General features: G+C 29.1%; 1 protein-coding gene across 1 annotated transcript; it reads right to left on the reverse strand.

Annotated features, from left to right (window-relative positions):
- Nucleotides 1-9,334: 9,334 nt before the first annotated feature.
- Nucleotides 9,335-11,363, reverse strand: LOC130667655 (pancreatic triacylglycerol lipase-like). Its single transcript, XM_057469406.1, has 6 exons — nt 10,952-11,363; nt 10,741-10,844; nt 10,099-10,409; nt 9,913-10,008; nt 9,555-9,815; nt 9,335-9,492 (listed from the first exon to the last, which is right to left on the reverse strand). Exons 1-6 carry the CDS (start codon nt 11,336-11,338, stop codon nt 9,428-9,430), a joined length of 1,224 nt encoding a protein of 407 aa, XP_057325389.1. The 5' UTR covers nt 11,339-11,363; the 3' UTR covers nt 9,335-9,427.
- Between the last annotated feature and the right edge of the window lie 7,544 nt (nt 11,364-18,907).

Raw genomic sequence — 18,907 nt, forward strand, 5'->3', positions numbered from 1 at the left:
TACGACCTACCAAATCTTACACAATACATGATTACAAGAAGTACAATTATTTAACAAAAAATTTTATCAGCATAATTATTCGATTCCGTCTTTCGGAGTACGAACGCGAATTTCACTCAGAATTACTTTAGTGATTTTTAACATTCGATTAAAAAAAAAGTCTAAATAAAAAAAATAAAATTCCGTTTCCTTGAAGTGAGTTTTGGCTTGAATACGATTTTATTCGGGTGATAATCCAATCGATAAAGCTTGGTGCATTTACAAAGTGAATCCCTTTTATTCTTGCTCCATAAGCTTTCTGTAACAAGCTAGTGAGTCTATTGAATCAACGTTTTATTTCCAATGGAAATGTTAAAAAATCAAGTGACTAACTGTAGTAGCAACTTGGCATTTTTTTGTTTTACTGTCACTCGAGTCTATATTTTCTTTTTTTTTTTTTTTTTTTATATTTAAGACACCTAAAAGATGAGCTGGAACTTGATGAGTTCTTTGAAGAAACAATGCATTGACAATAAATTTTAAAGTTTTTTTTTACTACAGTATCATTTTTTTCTAACGTTTTAAAAAATTAAGTTTCATAAATGGTCAGTTTTAAAAAAAAAAATTATTTAGTTCCGAATCCTCAGTCATTTTTTGGAAATAATAAAGATAAAAGATATTTTTCAATTTTGGCTTTAGTTATTATTCTATCAAAGTATGATAAATTCATTCAATGTTAAAATAAAGATAAAAAAAATCCGATACAGTTTAAATTTGAAGAAAAAAATCTGAAAAACCGTTGACCCTATGGGCCAACCCCAAAACATCTCGCTTTTTCCGACGAACTGCTCGACCGATCGACTTTAAAAAATTATAACTTGAAACGATTTTGAAACAATAATAATAAGGTAACCTATTTTATCCTGTATAAAATAAAAGTTCAAATGATAATCCATTGAATTATATCTCAAATCACGATAATAACAAAAAACATTTAATCAAAAAATAAATCACCACACAAAAAAACCCTTGGCCCTGTTAGATTGACTGAGCTTTTGTAGCTGTCATTGTAGCCCACCTTAGCGGCATAACGCAATAATAAAATTCACCGTGAGGGTTCGTCAACACTTAATATTAACGTTATCAATAGTAAACCCGAGCGTAGCTGTACAAAAATAGGGCGAAGGTCAGAGAAACCAAAACGGAAGCACAAAAGATGTTGAAGAAAATATATAATAGACATTGCTTAATAGACTTAGCTCTCAAGGGAGAATATGTTTAGAGATGAGATAATAGGCATAATGAATGGTCACGAGTTTTCCCATTTTCTTTGAAGCTATCTACAATAATTTATTAAATCATAAGAACTTAAATATTAAGTTAAAATAAGAATAGAGTTGGAATAAAATTATTTAAAATAGAAACACCAAACTCGTACTGTTGGAACGTGATCTGACTGTTACTCGAAATATAAATATATATTATAGAGAATATGGTCTCTTGTTAGAGTATAATGTAGAACTTGTTATATAATTTGTTGAATTCCAAGATCAACTAAATAAGTGATCGAATGCATACTGAGTAAAAAAAATCGATGTTAAATTCTACCCCGAAAATGGATCAAAATAACACCGTTAGCAGTAGCAAAATTTTCCGGACATAAAAAAAAAGTAGTTTTATATATGATCTATCAGTACACTAATAGAAGGATTTTTTTCCTTCATGCAGTGAATTTTTGAGTAAAAATCAGCCATAAAGTTTGGTACTGTAAGGACATCTAGCCAGTAACTAAATTTTTACTATGTTATTAGTAGAAATTGCACTTCATTTGCATGCTATCGAGTAGTATATTTTACCGTGTGCATGGGAAAAATTTAGATATTTACCAAATGTCTTTACGGTATCAAACTTTTTGGGTAATTCTTACTCAAAATTTCTCTGCGTGTGAGAAATGATTTCTTAAATAGCAATATATCTTTAGATGCTAAAAATCCTTCTATCAGTGTATTAGGAATTGAATTGTATTTCAAATACAAAAATGAATGTTCCACATGTTCAAAAATGAATGATGGGACAGATTTACCAATATATGGAGAACTACAAAAAATATTTAACTTAATAAGTGATCAAAAATGTATGTAATCTGTTCAGTTTAACAGGGGTTATTAGATATTTTCGCCTGTTTTTCTCGGAAACAAAATCTCTAAATACAAACTATGGACTACACATTGATGCATTGCTGTCTTATCTACCGAAGTGCGCTTTAATTTTTTGATAACATTCGATTATTAAAGAGAAAAACTCGGCCTGAATTCCTGATAACTGTATTAGTGCAACAAAGATAATATCGTTTAATTTTTTAATTAATTTACCAATTAATAAATAAGTGTAGTGAATTTTGAGCACGTGTTGTGTGTGTGTGTGCGGGGCATAAACATCAAAATGGAGGCCTATTCGGCTCCACCGCCAATAAATTCGCTCGGGTAGCTTTTATATACACAAAAATAAAGATTGTGTGAAAGTTACAAGTTATAATGGAGGGTCTCGTTTTTGGTAGGATAGCGTTTCACGATTTTTGCGAAACATTATTATTATATTTTTTCTGTTATGTAGATCTCAAAATACTCACACTCGCACGCTCATATTCCGATCGGAGGTTAGTAGTTTCTTTACATGTACACCGTTTTAACACCAGACACCACTAAGTAAACCCACTAAGCAAGTGTGATTTCATTTCAACACCGATTTTTTTACGATGTACACGTGCAGTTTAAAAAAAATCACGCATTAATGCCGAATTTAAAAAAAACTAAGCTTATATACTATGTTTTATCTTCGAAGACTTTGTAAAGCTTCAGAGTTGATCTCTAGCAAGCCTAGAATAGAGACTGGGATAAGTCGTTTTAAATGGAAATTCACAGTTGCAAAGTTTGTCCGTGCTGTTCTTCGCACAACTTGTCGTTTCTATTGTAAAAGGCGATCAACGACTAACATGAACTTTCTTGTCTATGTAATGGTATCAGCTAAGTCTCTTGGATAATAATTAGTGGATTACATTTAAAACTTTAAAGGATAATTAGATAATTAATAAAACTTGTTAATTTCGTTTACGTAATTAACAACTACTTGTATATTTCATCCCATCTTTTTATTATTTTTTAATTTAATTTATTCCCAATCTTTCGATGGAATGAAATTTATCTGAGGTCAATTAGCTCACGAGCCATAAGTAGACTTATTTCCTGCAAGGCCCAAATAATTTTTCAAAAACTGCTGAAAATTTTTATATTTCATTTTCTGACTGTTAGATATATTTTTTTGGCAATGAAATGCTTCTAATATAGTGTAATTTTTTTACTCCAAATTTTGAAAGGTTGTATCTACGATTGCGCAAGTCTCATTTATGTTTTCGTACGTCAAATAAGGCTAAAATACTCTTCTACGGCTATTTACGTCTTCAAAGATTGAATTTACGTTTTCAATGTCTAGTACGTTTAATTTAAGGATCAAATTTTGATTCATGATCACCTAGTAATGAAATTTAACAAAAATATCTGACTAAATGTTAAAGTTAAATTTATTCATGCGTATAAAGTTTATTAAATTAAAATAAACATTAACGAGTTAACGAGGCTCGTACATATGCTCGCTTGGATTAGTCATTACTCATTATAAAACTATGTACAAACACTCGGGCTGTCAAACGAACATTTAAGTACCATTAGATATATGTTTTAAGTCTAAATATATAAACAACATGTTTACAAAGATAATTCAAAGTCTAAATTTGTTTATATAAAAATTTTAATAATTTTTTATTTAAAAATAATTATTGCACGTACCATGGTTTATATTTACGAAAATTCACTTATCAAAAATATATGACACTTACAACATAAAGATGATGAAGGAAAAAAATACGGAAAAGTGCCAACATATATGAATAATGGATCATCTGTTTTTTTATGAAGTTTTCTTTTCCCCTTTTGCGCTTATACACGAATAACATACAAGAAAACTCCAACGATACACTTGACTGATTTTTTATTTTAATTTTTAGAAAAGTTATTTTGAAATTAAAATTTTTTATGCTATCTATTGGTAATTGTTTTTTTCTTTTAATCGGAATGTTATTTATAAGAAAAGTTTTACTATATATATGTTAACTAGCTGACCCACTTTGAGGGCTAAAAGTTGTTGCAATAATCATATTATTCAAATAATATTTAGTTAACTCTATATGAAATTCAAAATAATTTATATAGTGCCAATATTTTATATTTTCGATGATTTATTTATTATTTTATTTCTTCAGTGTTTTATAAGCACGTACTGATGGTTATGATCAGGATCAAAAAAAGTGCTAATACCTTCCATCTTAACGAAGGAACTATTTCCATCTTTACATTTGAAAGACTCCATGATTTTATATAAAAAAAAAAAAAGTCATATAAGGCCCAATATGGAAAATAAGGGATCCAAATATTTTGGTAAAAAATTTGTTTGATTCGTAATATATTACTTATACAATTAATCGTAATCAATTGGCACCTGGAACATATTGTAATTTTTTTTTTTTTTTTTTTATAAAAATCTTATTTCGAAATTATTTTTCGGTAATTCATTTATAAATTATTTTTTCAGGTACTGCAGAGTATATTTCATATTAAAATGTATTCAGAAATCATCATAGTTGTTATATTTAGTTAAAAATGTTCATTTTTTTAAGAATACGCCGTTCTTTCGAATAATAGAAAAGTCAATTTTTCTTTGGCTTCTCCATTTTTCCAGCACAATTCCAAGTATAAAGAGTTTTTTCATTAAAATGATAAAATAAAATTCACTATTGACAAGTGATCGTTTAAAATTTCATGTATGTGTGGTAATATAAAAGTTGATGACACTTGATGGAACCTTATAAATGCAATTTTATATATGCGATTCTGTAAATCGCTCGTAAACTCAATACGATTTTCTATATGTTTTATTTTCGCGTGAATAACGCTCAGCATTTATTGCAACGCATTTTATGGTCTACAAAAAATCTTATATATATATATTATGACATATAAGCATTGAGTACCGATAATTCTAAATATTAACAATATTTTTATTACTTGTTATAAAAAATATTGCATGATTTTTTAAAAATATTTGTAATTACATAAAATGATAAATCGAAAGTGTTCATGAGTGATTTATTTACTATTAGGCAATAAATAATTTTTTTGCCGAAATTCTTGGGGTTTGTCTCGATATGATTTATGTGTGACGTACACTCCTCAATCTAATCTCTTGTATATCATGAAGATATCCAATCAAATTTGATCATTAGATATTTCAAAAAATGACTTGAAACAAAAGAAACAGGATAATTGAATTTTTATTTATCGAATAAAATTTTATCAAGTATTTAAATAAATAAAAGTGATGGCTTTGTCTCAAAATTTTTAACTAAATTTATATTTCAAAATAAGTTTAAATAATCGGAATTTATATTTACTGCATAAAGCAACTACTACATTTTGTATTTACCTCTTAAATATTTTCCTAAATAAATAATAGAAAAAAAAAGAAAGAAAAAAACTAACTCAGCAGTTATTACTATCCGGACGATGCCGGCATTTTCTTGGTAGCCAGCCAAAAACGCGACTCCTCGTAATGTAAGATTCCTTATACTTGGAACACTCTCTCTACTTTCCTCTTTGTCTTCTTCACAAAACGATTTATTGCGCAACGCGGCATAATCAGTGGTGAAAATAAAGAATCACCCGGATGTTTGCTAAGATGAACACGCAAGCGTAAACACACTTATTTGACAAGATAAAAAAAATGTTAAAAAAAGTTAACTAAAATGTAATTTACTGTCAATGTTTCAGCAACAAATAAATAATTTGTTCAATGTAAAAAAAAATGGTGTAAGCCCACGCTATGCCTGTGTTAAAGTTATCGGTGTAGTATTTTAGCCCTAAAATGGTGTCAAAATAACACCGGTAGCAGTGTTGAAATTTTTTCCGGTGTTAAAAAAAAAAGTAGTTTCATGTTTGAAGTATCAAAAGTCGAACTGTCCTTTAAATACAAAACAAATTTTGTATTGTTTCAAAAATTACTAATACGACGAATTTACCAATTTTTGAAGGTATCTAAAAAATTACTCCACAATAACATGTTAATGTTATTGTCTAGAATTTTGAAAACAGATCTTTATGATTCAAGTCTCTTTGCAAACTAAATCGATGCAAATTTAAATAAAGTTAAAGTAGATTTCCTTGTTTTCCACCGGCGTTGCGAAAAGTAAGTGTTATAATGAAATCTCATAACGAGTCTCAAGATTTTCGACTGAGCTCCATCTATTAAACATCATAAGAATTTGTTGAGCGACTTGAAATTTTTTGTCAAAATGTATGTTGAACGGCTAGTACACTAAATATGGTTACTTCAATTTATCGTATATAGAATGCTGTACCACGTGGTTATTGTTGTATTCTTTTAATTAATAAATATTTAAATTAATAATTAGAACATCCGAGTGAATTTTAAATCAATTGAATATGAATTCTGAATTTTATGGTCGATGGTTTGTTTCAATTTCGTGGGTGCACCGTGTCGCTAAATAGCCACAGACTTTGCTTCGCAGATTTTTATTTATGGCGTAAATCAGGCAATTGTTGAATAAAATACAGTGGTAGGAAACTCAGATAATCTTTATCCGGCGAGCGCAATGATTTCAGCATACGTTTCCGGGCCACAAGCACGGGCCGAAGGCCTACGACTCGTGCTGAAAACATTGTCCTTGCCACATAAAGACTGTCTTAGTATCTTAACTATGCAATGTACTATTTCTCAATTAACGATCATGTGGTAATTTTAACTAAATATCATTGTTATATTTTTTCTATTTTGTAGATCTTAAAACACTTATACTCACACCCTCATACTCAGATCGGAGGCTCGTTATTTCATATGTACACCGGTGTTAATAATTCTATTTTAACACTGTATATTTTACACTGTATATAAATTACTTTTTTCGGTTTTTAATTAAACTCGATTGAAAATCTAATTTATTAGTGCTATTAAATAAAAAAAGAACTTTTCAAATTTTCATTCAAAACCCAGAATTCATATCGAATTTAATTTTTAATCATTTTTATTCGAGAACCGATTTAATTAATTACGAAATATTTCAAAATTATTTAAAAACTACATCAAGCAATCATCTGCAGTGTATATGAATTTATAAAAAAAATTTAATTAAAAATTGTGATATATAAAGAATTTTCAACCAACTAATTATAATAGTTTAATTAAAAACAAAAATTCACATGAATAATTCCTTTTATTTGCTAAATATTATAAAAAAAGAAGTATATAAATGCACAGGTGACAGAAAGAACGCAACTGTGAAACATAATTCATCTACCGAAACTCTCGATTTTTTTTTTTTTTATATATTATAACATTATTTATAATATTGAAGCGACGAGAAGCAGTAGGAAAAAAATATTGAATCAGTGAGAGAAAGAAAGAGAGAAAATGATAGTTTGTACACCAATTCCACAGAAAATCCATAGCTATTTATTACAATCGACATGAAACGGTTGCTTTCTACAGGGTTTTTACCGTTCTTAAGGCAAACCACACAACTGTACCGAAGAAAAGCAACAAACCCGATTATTTATTGTGCAAGTTTTTCCTCAAATGACAACAGGACTTATGTTTGTACTTGTATACTAGTGCTACGATACTGTGTGTATTACTATATATATGTATATGTGTACAAGGCAAAAGAGCCGTGTCGCGGTATAACCCACCACAACAAAGCACGAATAAACGTAGTATAAAGTTATTATAAGCACAATGAATGAGCACAAACGTGATAATAACTCGGTTTGTTAGTACGCTTGCAATACAGTTGACCCTCATTGTTTTTATCACTGAGAATAATGACCTGCGACCCAGGCACGTTTCACTAAAATTTCTACGAGTCAAATAAAAAAGTAAGATAGATACTCTTTTCTCTTTTTTTTCGTATCGCGCTTTATATATTTTAGATAAAAGGTTACCATTCATTTTAAAAATTCATTTTCATAATTTTACCAGATGGTTTCTATGGGAATTTTTTTCTTTCATTATTCCAGTAAGAAATAAATATTAATGGTGTCTAGTAAGTAATATATTAATTTTTTATTTTTTGACATAATTAATTTTAATTTCATTAATATTTATTTCTTTATGACAAATGATTTTATTGTTACAATAATTATTTATTTGTAAAGAAATAGATTTTTGAGAAATAATAAAATTATCAAATTTTAGTTGACAATCACAGTCTAATTTGTATCAATGGCCCATAGAACTCAAATAATTTTTTTAAGATGTTTAGTGGTTTCAATTTTGAAAATGGGGAGGGAATACATTACACAGTTAAAAATTTTGTGTATTTGTGTTAAAAAATTATTTGGTTAAATTTTTTGTATTAATTTTTAACACAAAAATCTGTTTATTCAACACAAACCGTTTGTATTATTTTATTTTAACAGATTTTCTATGTTAATTGATTCGAAAATCTAGAATGTGACACATTTCTTGTGTTGTTCAAAAATTAACTCAAAATTTGTGTTGTTTAGCTCAACACTCCCGCGCATTTCTTTATTACGATAACCAAGCAAAGAATATTAGCAGCATTGGCTGCAAGGAAACTTGAATTATAATTGATTAACAATTGAATATAGTCATAGATAACTTTCATATTTTTATGATCAGGTTCAATGATTTTTTTATTCTCATTTTACAGGAGGATGATTCATAGTTCCGTTTTTTAGAAAAACCACAGAAAATCGAACTAATTGTTTGCTAAATTGACATAAGTTGTACTAAAGGTAGATCAGTATACTTGGGTTGATTAAGTTATGTGCTAGTATTTATGAGTTAATTTTAACACGAAAAGTCTGTTAAATTCACACAAATTTTCTGTGAAAATAACAGATTTTATGTGTTTATTTATTTAACATAAAATTTGTGCTAAAGATTAACACAAACGCAATGTGTTGAATAAACACAAAAATTTGTGCAGAATTTGTGTTAAATTTAACACAGAATTTCTAACTGTGTAAGCAATTCTCAAAGAGTTTTTCGATTTATTAAATCACTGCAAGTAATTGATGAAAAATATTACAAGAATTTTTTAAATAAATCGAAATAATTTTTTATAAAAACCGGTATTTCCTTGAGCTTTGAAATTTGTGTATCCAGAAACGGTTCGAATATTGGAGGGATTTGTAAAGGAATAATAAAACTAAAAATACTTTAATGAAAAAAAAAATAAAAATTAGATTATAAATACAATACTTTTTATTATAGTTATGATAATAGTAAATATTTATTTGCACTAAAAATAATTTACTAAAATTTAAGTTTATTTTTTCCAATAAACTAATTTTGTACTCTACTTCAAAAATGAACCCGCTGTTATTTTAGCCTCCAAATTTTCCAGATCATTAGCGTGTACATCTGAAAAAATTATTAGTTAAAAAATATTTTGGTATGTAAATAAAATTATGCATGTATGTTACCATAATAGGGCGGAGAACTAGCGGTAATAACAAAAAATGTTCCTAGAACAGTATTATTATTATCATAATAATTTTCTGCATTAATACCCATTTCAATGCAATTATTTTCATCACAAGTCTCATGAATAATTTCAATAGCTCTTTGAGCGGATCTGTCCCACTCGTGAGCCCAAAATTTTCCCGCATTGTACGCGGCTGCAATTAGTGACTCTGTGAAATACATATGTGACAAACCGTGACTACATGTTTTTTGCTTTATCCCTTGAAAACGAAACAAGGTTTTTAAATGTATAAATTGTCATCAAGCAACTCATGCATAAAAATATATACGTTATTAACAAAAAAAAAAAATACGTACAACTTTTAGGATTAAATAGAATTGCATACCAAGGTTTATTATTCCTACTACAAGAAGGCTGTTTTTTACCTCCATTAGGATAAAAATCAACATGACCTAATAAAAAAAAAAAAAAAAAAAAAAAAAAAAAAATTACAATATAAATGAAAGATGAATTTAATTTAAATTTTAAATAAAAATATCTACCAATGGGTTCTTGTAAACCAAATGAAAATTGTGAAGAAGGTTTTCCATGTGTATGAATAACATCAACAAAATTGGCGTCAGTTTTAACTAATGAAATGTTGCTTCTTAAAAAACACGGTCTGGCAGGATCTAATCCTGTAATACGAGTGACATTCCACAGTGTTGATATTTTTCTAAATTCATTCGCTGCAATACCACATATATGTGCACCTAGACTATGGCCTACCATATGAATCGGTCCCCAATTTAGTTCATTTATATTATTGTTCATAGTAGAATCACGCGTTGCATTGATAACGTGAGATAGAAATCTATAATGTATAAAATTATTTCAATTTTAGTTTCAATGAATTTAAAAAAAAAAGTTATAGAAATAATTGACCTTGTGGGCTAACCCTGAAATTTCTCTCGTGCTCATTTTTTTAGAGATATCGTACGACAAAGAATTCGTTTAACCACACGCGCACACACACATTCTGACGGTCACTCAAAGTTATAATCAGAAACGTTTCGAGTACCGAGAATACAACTATAATTAGTAATAATAATTTTTTTTTCTTTTATGAAGCTTCAATGTTATATTGCGGAAAATTAAAAATAATGCGTATTTATGAAATTAAAAATTTTTAATTATATACTAACTCAACAATTTTATGGCCTACAGGCATCACATGTTCAGCAGCTTTGTAATAATTAACTGTGTTTGCATACTTTCCCCAATCTACAATAACAACATTAACATCATTCTGAAAATTAATTTTTAAAATGTAAATTATTAATAATTCATTATTAGACTGTAATTTAAAATATATAATAATAATAATAATATATAAAAATTTAAAAGTATACTTACCCATAATCGAAATGCTGTATCCATTCTATCAACCCAATTTTTACGACCACTCGATTTAAATCCATGTACAATAAAAACAGTCCGACGATCAATCCGAAAATCCGTTTGATCTAATCGGAAATTATTTCCTAGAGTTACTTCAACTCGATTGGGATATTGTCGAGATGTTAAAAAAAATTTAACATCTAATTGATTTTTATCTATTTCAGATTTAAATAACCATTCAATTCCCCGACCTATACTTGATTTACGTGTAAAACAGCGCACACTTCCATTTTTAGAATTAAAATCAGAGCCCGGATGTTGACTTAAACTATTAACATTTAATTCAATGTTTAAAAATATAAAGACTAATGTCAAGAGTAACGCACGTTTATCGCTTGACATGTTGTCAGTATGACTGACTCGATACGATATAATTCATGAGCTATGATTCATAACAACAATGTTAAATTCATAAAAGTACAGTGTAGTTAGACGAATAATTGTAGATAAAATGGTTACAATTGTTATCAGTGACGTTTAACATTAAACAAATTATCTTAACATTTTGTTTTATTTATTTTTCATTTACAAAAGATTACATCCATACAAACATAAAAAATTGATGAATAAAACCTCTACAATGATGTATGCATATTATTTAATTCGTAGATAACCTTGACTTATTTTTACCTTGCTGGACTATTAAGTCATTACGCATCATCAAGTCATAATTTAAACACTACTATGATAATAGGATAAAAGTACGAGCGGCACCACACTTCGTTTATCCCGAATAAAATGTAAATGAAAAAATAAAAAAAAAGATAACACTTTACTTTTTTTTATTTTATTAAATAAAATTAATATCAGTTAATAAAAAGAATCTGAAAACCGCCTGACCCTGCGGGCCTGCTCTAAAACTTCCCACTGTTTTCGAGCTCTTCAAGCCCGAAAATAGTAATTTCGCAAATTCGATTGCGAAAATTCAAAAAGTAAACAATAACAACAAAAAAAATAAGGAAATAATTCGTTGTAAGTTTAATTCATGTCAGCAATATCTTTGGAAATAATGAACCGATTTTGACGTTCACAAAGGTATTTGACGCAGTTCTTCAACTAACTAACGTTCGAAAAAAAATTGTCATCAATTCGTTCAGCAATTTGGATTTTATTATAAAAATATTGAAAGAAATTAAAAGTTCAGTAGATAAATTATACGGTAGAATAAAAAATCTAAATCCATTTGTTTGTAAATTTTTAAAACCAAAGCAAGACAAGATTTATATAATCCGTAAAATTAGTAGTGGGCCATAATGAAGCCTTGACAAGACTTGTGAATTATTAGATCGATATAAAATTCAATACCAGCAAGAAACGTGAATGCGCTGGAGTGGTTGGTATATTCTGGGTGAGATAAGTTGAGAGATGCTCGCTTTACTCTACCATCCCCAATGAAAGTAGAGGAGAATGTACGGTACGGCATTAATGAAGTTTATTGGCTAATTTATAAGAAGCTAAGTGGCCGATTTACCAAGATAACTGATCTATTTTTTTGTTATCCATATATCTTTAACACAATACAAAGCGTATGCTTTTGATGGCTATTATCAATTTTCACAACGATAAAACTAAAATATGCTTTTAAAAAAAAAAAAAAAACAGACTGGAAAATCAGTTAGAAAAAAATATTTAAAAAAAAATAATCGTATTGATCAAGAGCGTACCAAGTGAACGACAGAAAAGACAGCTGCCCCCCCCCCCCCCCCTCCGACCACTTTTCCTTTAATGGAAAAATTAAAACTTGTGGTTTTATTTTTTCCTGCCTCACTAAGTCCTTGACGATAATACTAATGTATTTTATGTTTATGACGACGTAAAAAATAATGATCAGATGTAAGACTCAAAATGAAATGAATGTAAATTACTTGACAGTGAAGAAAAAAGCCGATATATGTATATAATATTGTAGTGACGTTTGCAATCTAGTTGAGCAATTGGCAGAGAGCAGACAGCAGTAACAGAAACATGGAGAAGGAATCCTACAGATTCTATTCGACGAATGGGATGGTATCCCAATACGGTATGAATATCTGAATATACAACAATGCATTTGAAACCACGAACTGCATCCGACGTGAATGAGAAATGCGAGGAGAGTGTATAGAGTAACGAGAACATACGCATGTAAACCTAAACGGTAACATTTCGTTACAACGATAGACACAAAATTTTACATGTGTCCGTTTACCTCTTGGACAATTGGACACATGATAACCACGCGTAATGAGACATCATTTTAACGTATGTGATAATATGTATGATTATCATACGCGCAGTTGGCTTTGAAAATTATCAAACCATTCCATTCTCTCTGACGTACCTACATCGTTTGGTATAGTATAAACTATTATAATATTTTTACTCTTTAACTAGTCACACAATAGCAATTCCAGTATACTCTACACTACTCAATGCTCTATCAGAGAAAAAAAATTCTTTGTTCATTGATAATGACATCAAATTGTTGCTGTAAGCATAAGAAAATAAACTTGAAAAAAGTCGATAAGCCAATCGATAGTATAAGTTTTTAAATAGAATGTGATTTTTTTCCTCATCAGTCAATTTAAAAATTGTAAACATTTGACGTGTGCTCTATTCTCACTCGAAAATTTTCCTCTGATCCATTTGCTTAAGGGGGACTAGTGTGAAATTTTGAAAAAATGAATTTTGTTTTGCATTTTTCGATAATCTATACCTTCGAAAAAAAAAAAAAAATTCTAAAATTTAAAGTGCATATCTTAAATAGTTTTTTTGAGTTACAGCTGTTTATCGGTTTTCAAAAATACATTTTTCAAAATCGCTGCAGTTATAACTCGAAGACAAATCATCCGATCGATTTAATTCGAATTGCAACTTTTTGTTTATACGTTTCTACGTACCATGAACTTCCAGTTTTCCGATCGAATCAAAAATGTAATTTTGGCGGATCAAAAATCATCAAATTTTCGCGCGAAATTTGAATTTTTTTTTAAATCCGCCATTTTGTTAAATTTCAATTTTTTTCTAAGCCCAAGGGTCATGGTACAGGAAATACTTTCTAGATTGATAAACTTTTTGGTTTTTTTATTTCAAGCACTGTGAAGGTCGCTATCACTGAAGCAGTGGGGGGGGGGGGGGTTAAACATTGGAAGATTGAGAATAACTCGCCAAATTTCTAATTTATCGGTCCACAAATTTTATCTTGCATTCATTAGATATTCACAAATATATCCTTAGCATATTAAAAAATTCCATGCAGTAGTTTTCTTTAAAAAAATTCCCAAAAATAATCTTTTTTTCAGGCGGTTACTACTGGTCCCTCTGAAGAAACAAGATTTTCAGAAAAGTAACTATAAATGCTGAAACACAATAAAGCAGGAGTAAAAACTAAAGTAATTTTGATAAAAAATAGTACAAAACATAGTTTTTATTAAAACACAAATAGAAGAGTAATTTTAAATTTAAACGAATAATCATTTTACTAGGTAGTTATAATTAACTTTAATTGACAGCAGTCCAATAAAAAGAACCGAAAGTTGATATTTTAACAGCATTATTAATCTGTTAGTGAAAGTTGTTATATTTTTATTCAATTGAAAAAAAATAATAAATCATTAAGACGATTCATGAATTGTTTAAAATGTTGAAAAAAGTATTTAATTTTTTAATCATATTTTATTCCATTACAAACCATTATTTAGTAGAATCGTGTGGTTGTGCAAAATTTACATACAGACCATATATGGAGCGTATTAAATATTTAGTGAGATTGCCAGATTCAAGAAAATTAAACAGCCTTGCTTTGATTGGAACTCATTGGTCATTATCTTATAATGTAGAAGAACAGTTCCGTGCGCAAGACTTAAATATTGGGCAACAATTAAAATATGGAATTAGATTTTTTGAAATCCATGTACGTCCACAACCAAATTTATTTAAAATTGAGTTAAATTATAATTCTGTAAATTCTGATTTTCGAGAGCTTTTATATGATTTCGATACATTTCTTGATGATAATCCTGGCGAATTTATAATATTGTTCATAAGTCAAGAGTATAAAGCCGTGGCCAACGTTACAAATAATAATTGTAAAGTTATCGATTACTATATTGATAATATTTGGGGTGGATGGCGAATGGTAAAAGACTGGAAGCTTGATGATCCTATTGGAATGTATCGCAATCAAATTTTACTAGCTAGTTTGGACCCTTCGTTCTTTGGATGCGCCTTTAATATGAATTCAAAGTGTAGAATAGACAATCAGAACAAAATGCTTGCTATAAATAGTAAATTTAATGTTAATGATATGCGACGACATATTTTTAATGCAATAGGAATGAGCTTTCGAAACTCTCCAAAATGTTACATCAACAATATTAGTTTTTCTGATAATACCAATACTCGCCGCGCTATTGCAAAAGATGGTGGTTACTATTTCTACGAAACTTGTCCGCGTCCACTAAATGATTTCATGGTTGAAAAGTTTCAAAATCCAAAACGCGCTCTGATCATTATTTTGGCTGATTTTGTTACTCAGGAATTGATTGATAAAATTAATTACTCTAATTTTCCGAAATCATTGACGCGAGAATGGGAGTCATAAAACTATCACATTAAGAAAAATAAAATATCAATGAAATTCGTTGGATAAAATTTCAGTGAGAACGAACCCACTATTAACTGCTCCTGCATGAAGACAATAAAAAGTCAAAATTTAATTAATTCTTACCAAAAAAAAATATTCAAGCCATATCCCGAGGCGAAATCTAAGGCATACTTTGAACCTAAATGAGCATTGAAAACCTACATTAGATTTTTTAGGCCATAATTATCAAAAAATCTTGAAATGGACCTACTTGGACTTATGGAGGCATGAATTAGATCTACATTAGTCACAAATCGTGAAACGATCGTACCTAGGCTTAACAGAAGAAAGGACTTGCACGGAATACTACAAAAAGGTGAAATTGTAAAATTCATGGACTACTGGAGAATTGATGCAAATGATCCAGTCATCTCTCCTCTAGATTAATGACACCCACGGGTGGATTGGGTCCAACAAGCAGCCTGAGACTAACAGATAGTCAATTTAAAAAATTCTGAGTTCGTTTGTTCGACGACATATGTCTTTTTAGGTCTATAATTCGTGCCTTTGTGAGTCTAAGTTGGTTCATTCCAATCTTTTACAATGATTACGTTTTAAAAAGTCTATCGTAGGTTTTCAATGGTCATTTAGGTTCAAAGTATGCCTTAGATTTTGACTCGGGTAGATACGCAAAATGTAAAACTTTTCGACTCAATTTAATTTTTTGATCAGAATTGACAGTCACAATTTTAAATTTGGAAAAATAATAAAATTTTGTTATTCGGATGTTTGATGAATGAAAAATAATTAAATATTTTAACAGCCATCAACTTATTTTAATTTTGATGCCCATCAAAGACAAAACAATTTGTTGAGAAAAAATAAACTACTTATCGATTTTTGAGTTCATTGGACCGTAAAACGATAAACTTACGCTGTAAATTATCGGATATAATTAATAATTTAATAATAAAAACCAAGAACTTTGAGTAAAGCATTGATTAAAAGTGCAATAAAATTTCTATTTTTTATATTTTTAAATAAAACACAGATATAAAAATATTTATATCCTGTCATATTAATCTTTAAATAAAATTAATAGATAGATATAAAATAGAAAATAACTAAAACTTAAACTAACTCATTTTACTATTAAATAGTTTTGTCGTTATAAATATAATTATATATTAATGATTTGTGTGAAACTATAAATCATTAAGAATTGTACATCATAGTTTAAAATGTCTAAAAATTTAGTTACTCTTTTAATTATAGTTCATTATACTAAAAATAGCTATCTGGTTCAATCATGTGGTTGTGGCAAATATACATACAGGCCATATATGGAACATATAAAATATTTGGCGAAATTACCAGATACAACAAAATTAGATAGTCTCGCGCTCATTGGAACTCATCGGTCAGTATCTTATGATGTAAATAATGAAAATTTACGTACTCAAGAATTAACTATTAAACAACAATTAAAATATGGAATCAGAGTTTTTGATATCAGTGTACGTCTACAACCAGATTCATTCAACATCAAGATGAATTATGTTTCTTCACATTTTTATTTTCACGATCTATTAATAACTATTGACGAATTTCTTGACGACAATCCTGGTGAATTTATAATTATGTTCATAAATCAAGTGAATACAGCCGTACACAACGTTGCAAGAAATAATTGTGAAATTATCGATTACTATATTGATAATATTTGGGGTGGATGGCGTCTGGTAAAAAACTGGAGACTCAGTGATCCTATTGGAATGTATCGCAATCAGATTTTACTAGCTAGTTCGGATCTTTCATTCGCAGGATGCACATTTAACATCAATGCACAATGTGATGGTGAAGTTTACAAAAAAAAAGCTGGTATAGCTAATTATATCAATATACTTGATATGCAAAAGTATATTATCCAATCAATAACGAGAAGCTTCGTTAATCCGTTACGTTGTTATATAAATGATATAAGTTTCGCCGATCGCAAGAATAGTCGTCGTGCTATTGCAAAAGATGGCGGTTATAAATTTAGGAATACTTGTAGTCGACCTTTAAACGATTTTATGGCGGAACATTTTGAAAACTCTAAACGAGCTTTGACTATTGTGTTGGCCGATTATGTGACTCAAGAATTAATTGATCAAATTTATAATAGTAATTTTATTACATCACCATGGCATCAAAGGTGAGGGAGAGAAGTCCACGGAATAAAGAAAAAAAAGTAAATAATGTTTTTTCGGATAATATGTAACTAAATCAATAAATAATATATAAGAAATTTGAAAATTGATTTCCAAAGAACCCTATATCACAATCCAGTTCAAGAAGTAATAATGAAACATTTGGAAAATCCAAATATTAAAGATATTTAAGTGATTGAAAGTATATGTACTGGTTCTAAGCACAGGTGTAATTGCACCTCTTTAGAATTTGTTTTTTTTTTTATACCAGTCATAAATAAATAAAAGTTTACTGTATATGGGACATTCCATACCAAATCGGACAGTTTGAATAACTTTAAATTTTGATTTCTTTCATTTTTAACTTCCCGCTAAGAAAATTGAAAATTTTCAAAAATTCGGGAAGCTATTGGTTTCGGTTCGATTTACGAAAATCGAATTTTCATCAGATGTCGACGTTTTGAAATCCTAGGAAGCTATTCTGACTAATTTCAAGATAATGCCCGAGTGTACGTAGGTACGTATGTAAATACCTGTATCTTTTGAACGGATGAACCGATTTTGAACTTTAAGGTGTCATTCGACGCGGCTTGTCAATATCTTGAAGCTGTAAGAAAATTGAGCTTGATCGGTAGGGCTCGTTCAGAGATATTCCAAAAATAAAATTTTTTCAAAATTGTGTTTTTTGGATAACTTTTAATGTGCTCGATGGATTGATTTCAAAATCGACTGGGCTCTAAAGTTTTATAAGCCGCGTCGAATGCCACCTCAACCATCAAAATCAGTTCATTCGTTCAAGAGAAACCGTTGTCGAAAGAATTAGAAAAAAAAAATTTTTTTATTTTTTTTTAAATATCTCAAATGAGACTCGATAAATCGAATTCCAAATTCGATCAGCTTTAGAAGTTGATAAAACGCGTCGATTGCCACCTTAACCGTCTCAATCAGTCAATTCGTTTGAGAGATATCGTTGGAGAAAAAATGGTGAAAAACGTTTTTTTTTCGAAAACAACAGCATACACAAATATTTTCAAGCTCAAGGAGCTCGAAAATGTATTCACAATAATGTTTTCGAGGTTCTTGAGCTCGAAAACAGCGGGAAGTTTTAGGGCTGGCTCGCAGGGTCAACTGATAGACCGATTTTTTTATATTTTT

The sequence above is a fragment of the Microplitis mediator genome, chromosome 5, assembly GCF_029852145.1.
Source record: "Microplitis mediator isolate UGA2020A chromosome 5, iyMicMedi2.1, whole genome shotgun sequence".
Lineage (NCBI taxonomy): Eukaryota > Metazoa > Arthropoda > Insecta > Hymenoptera > Braconidae > Microplitis > Microplitis mediator.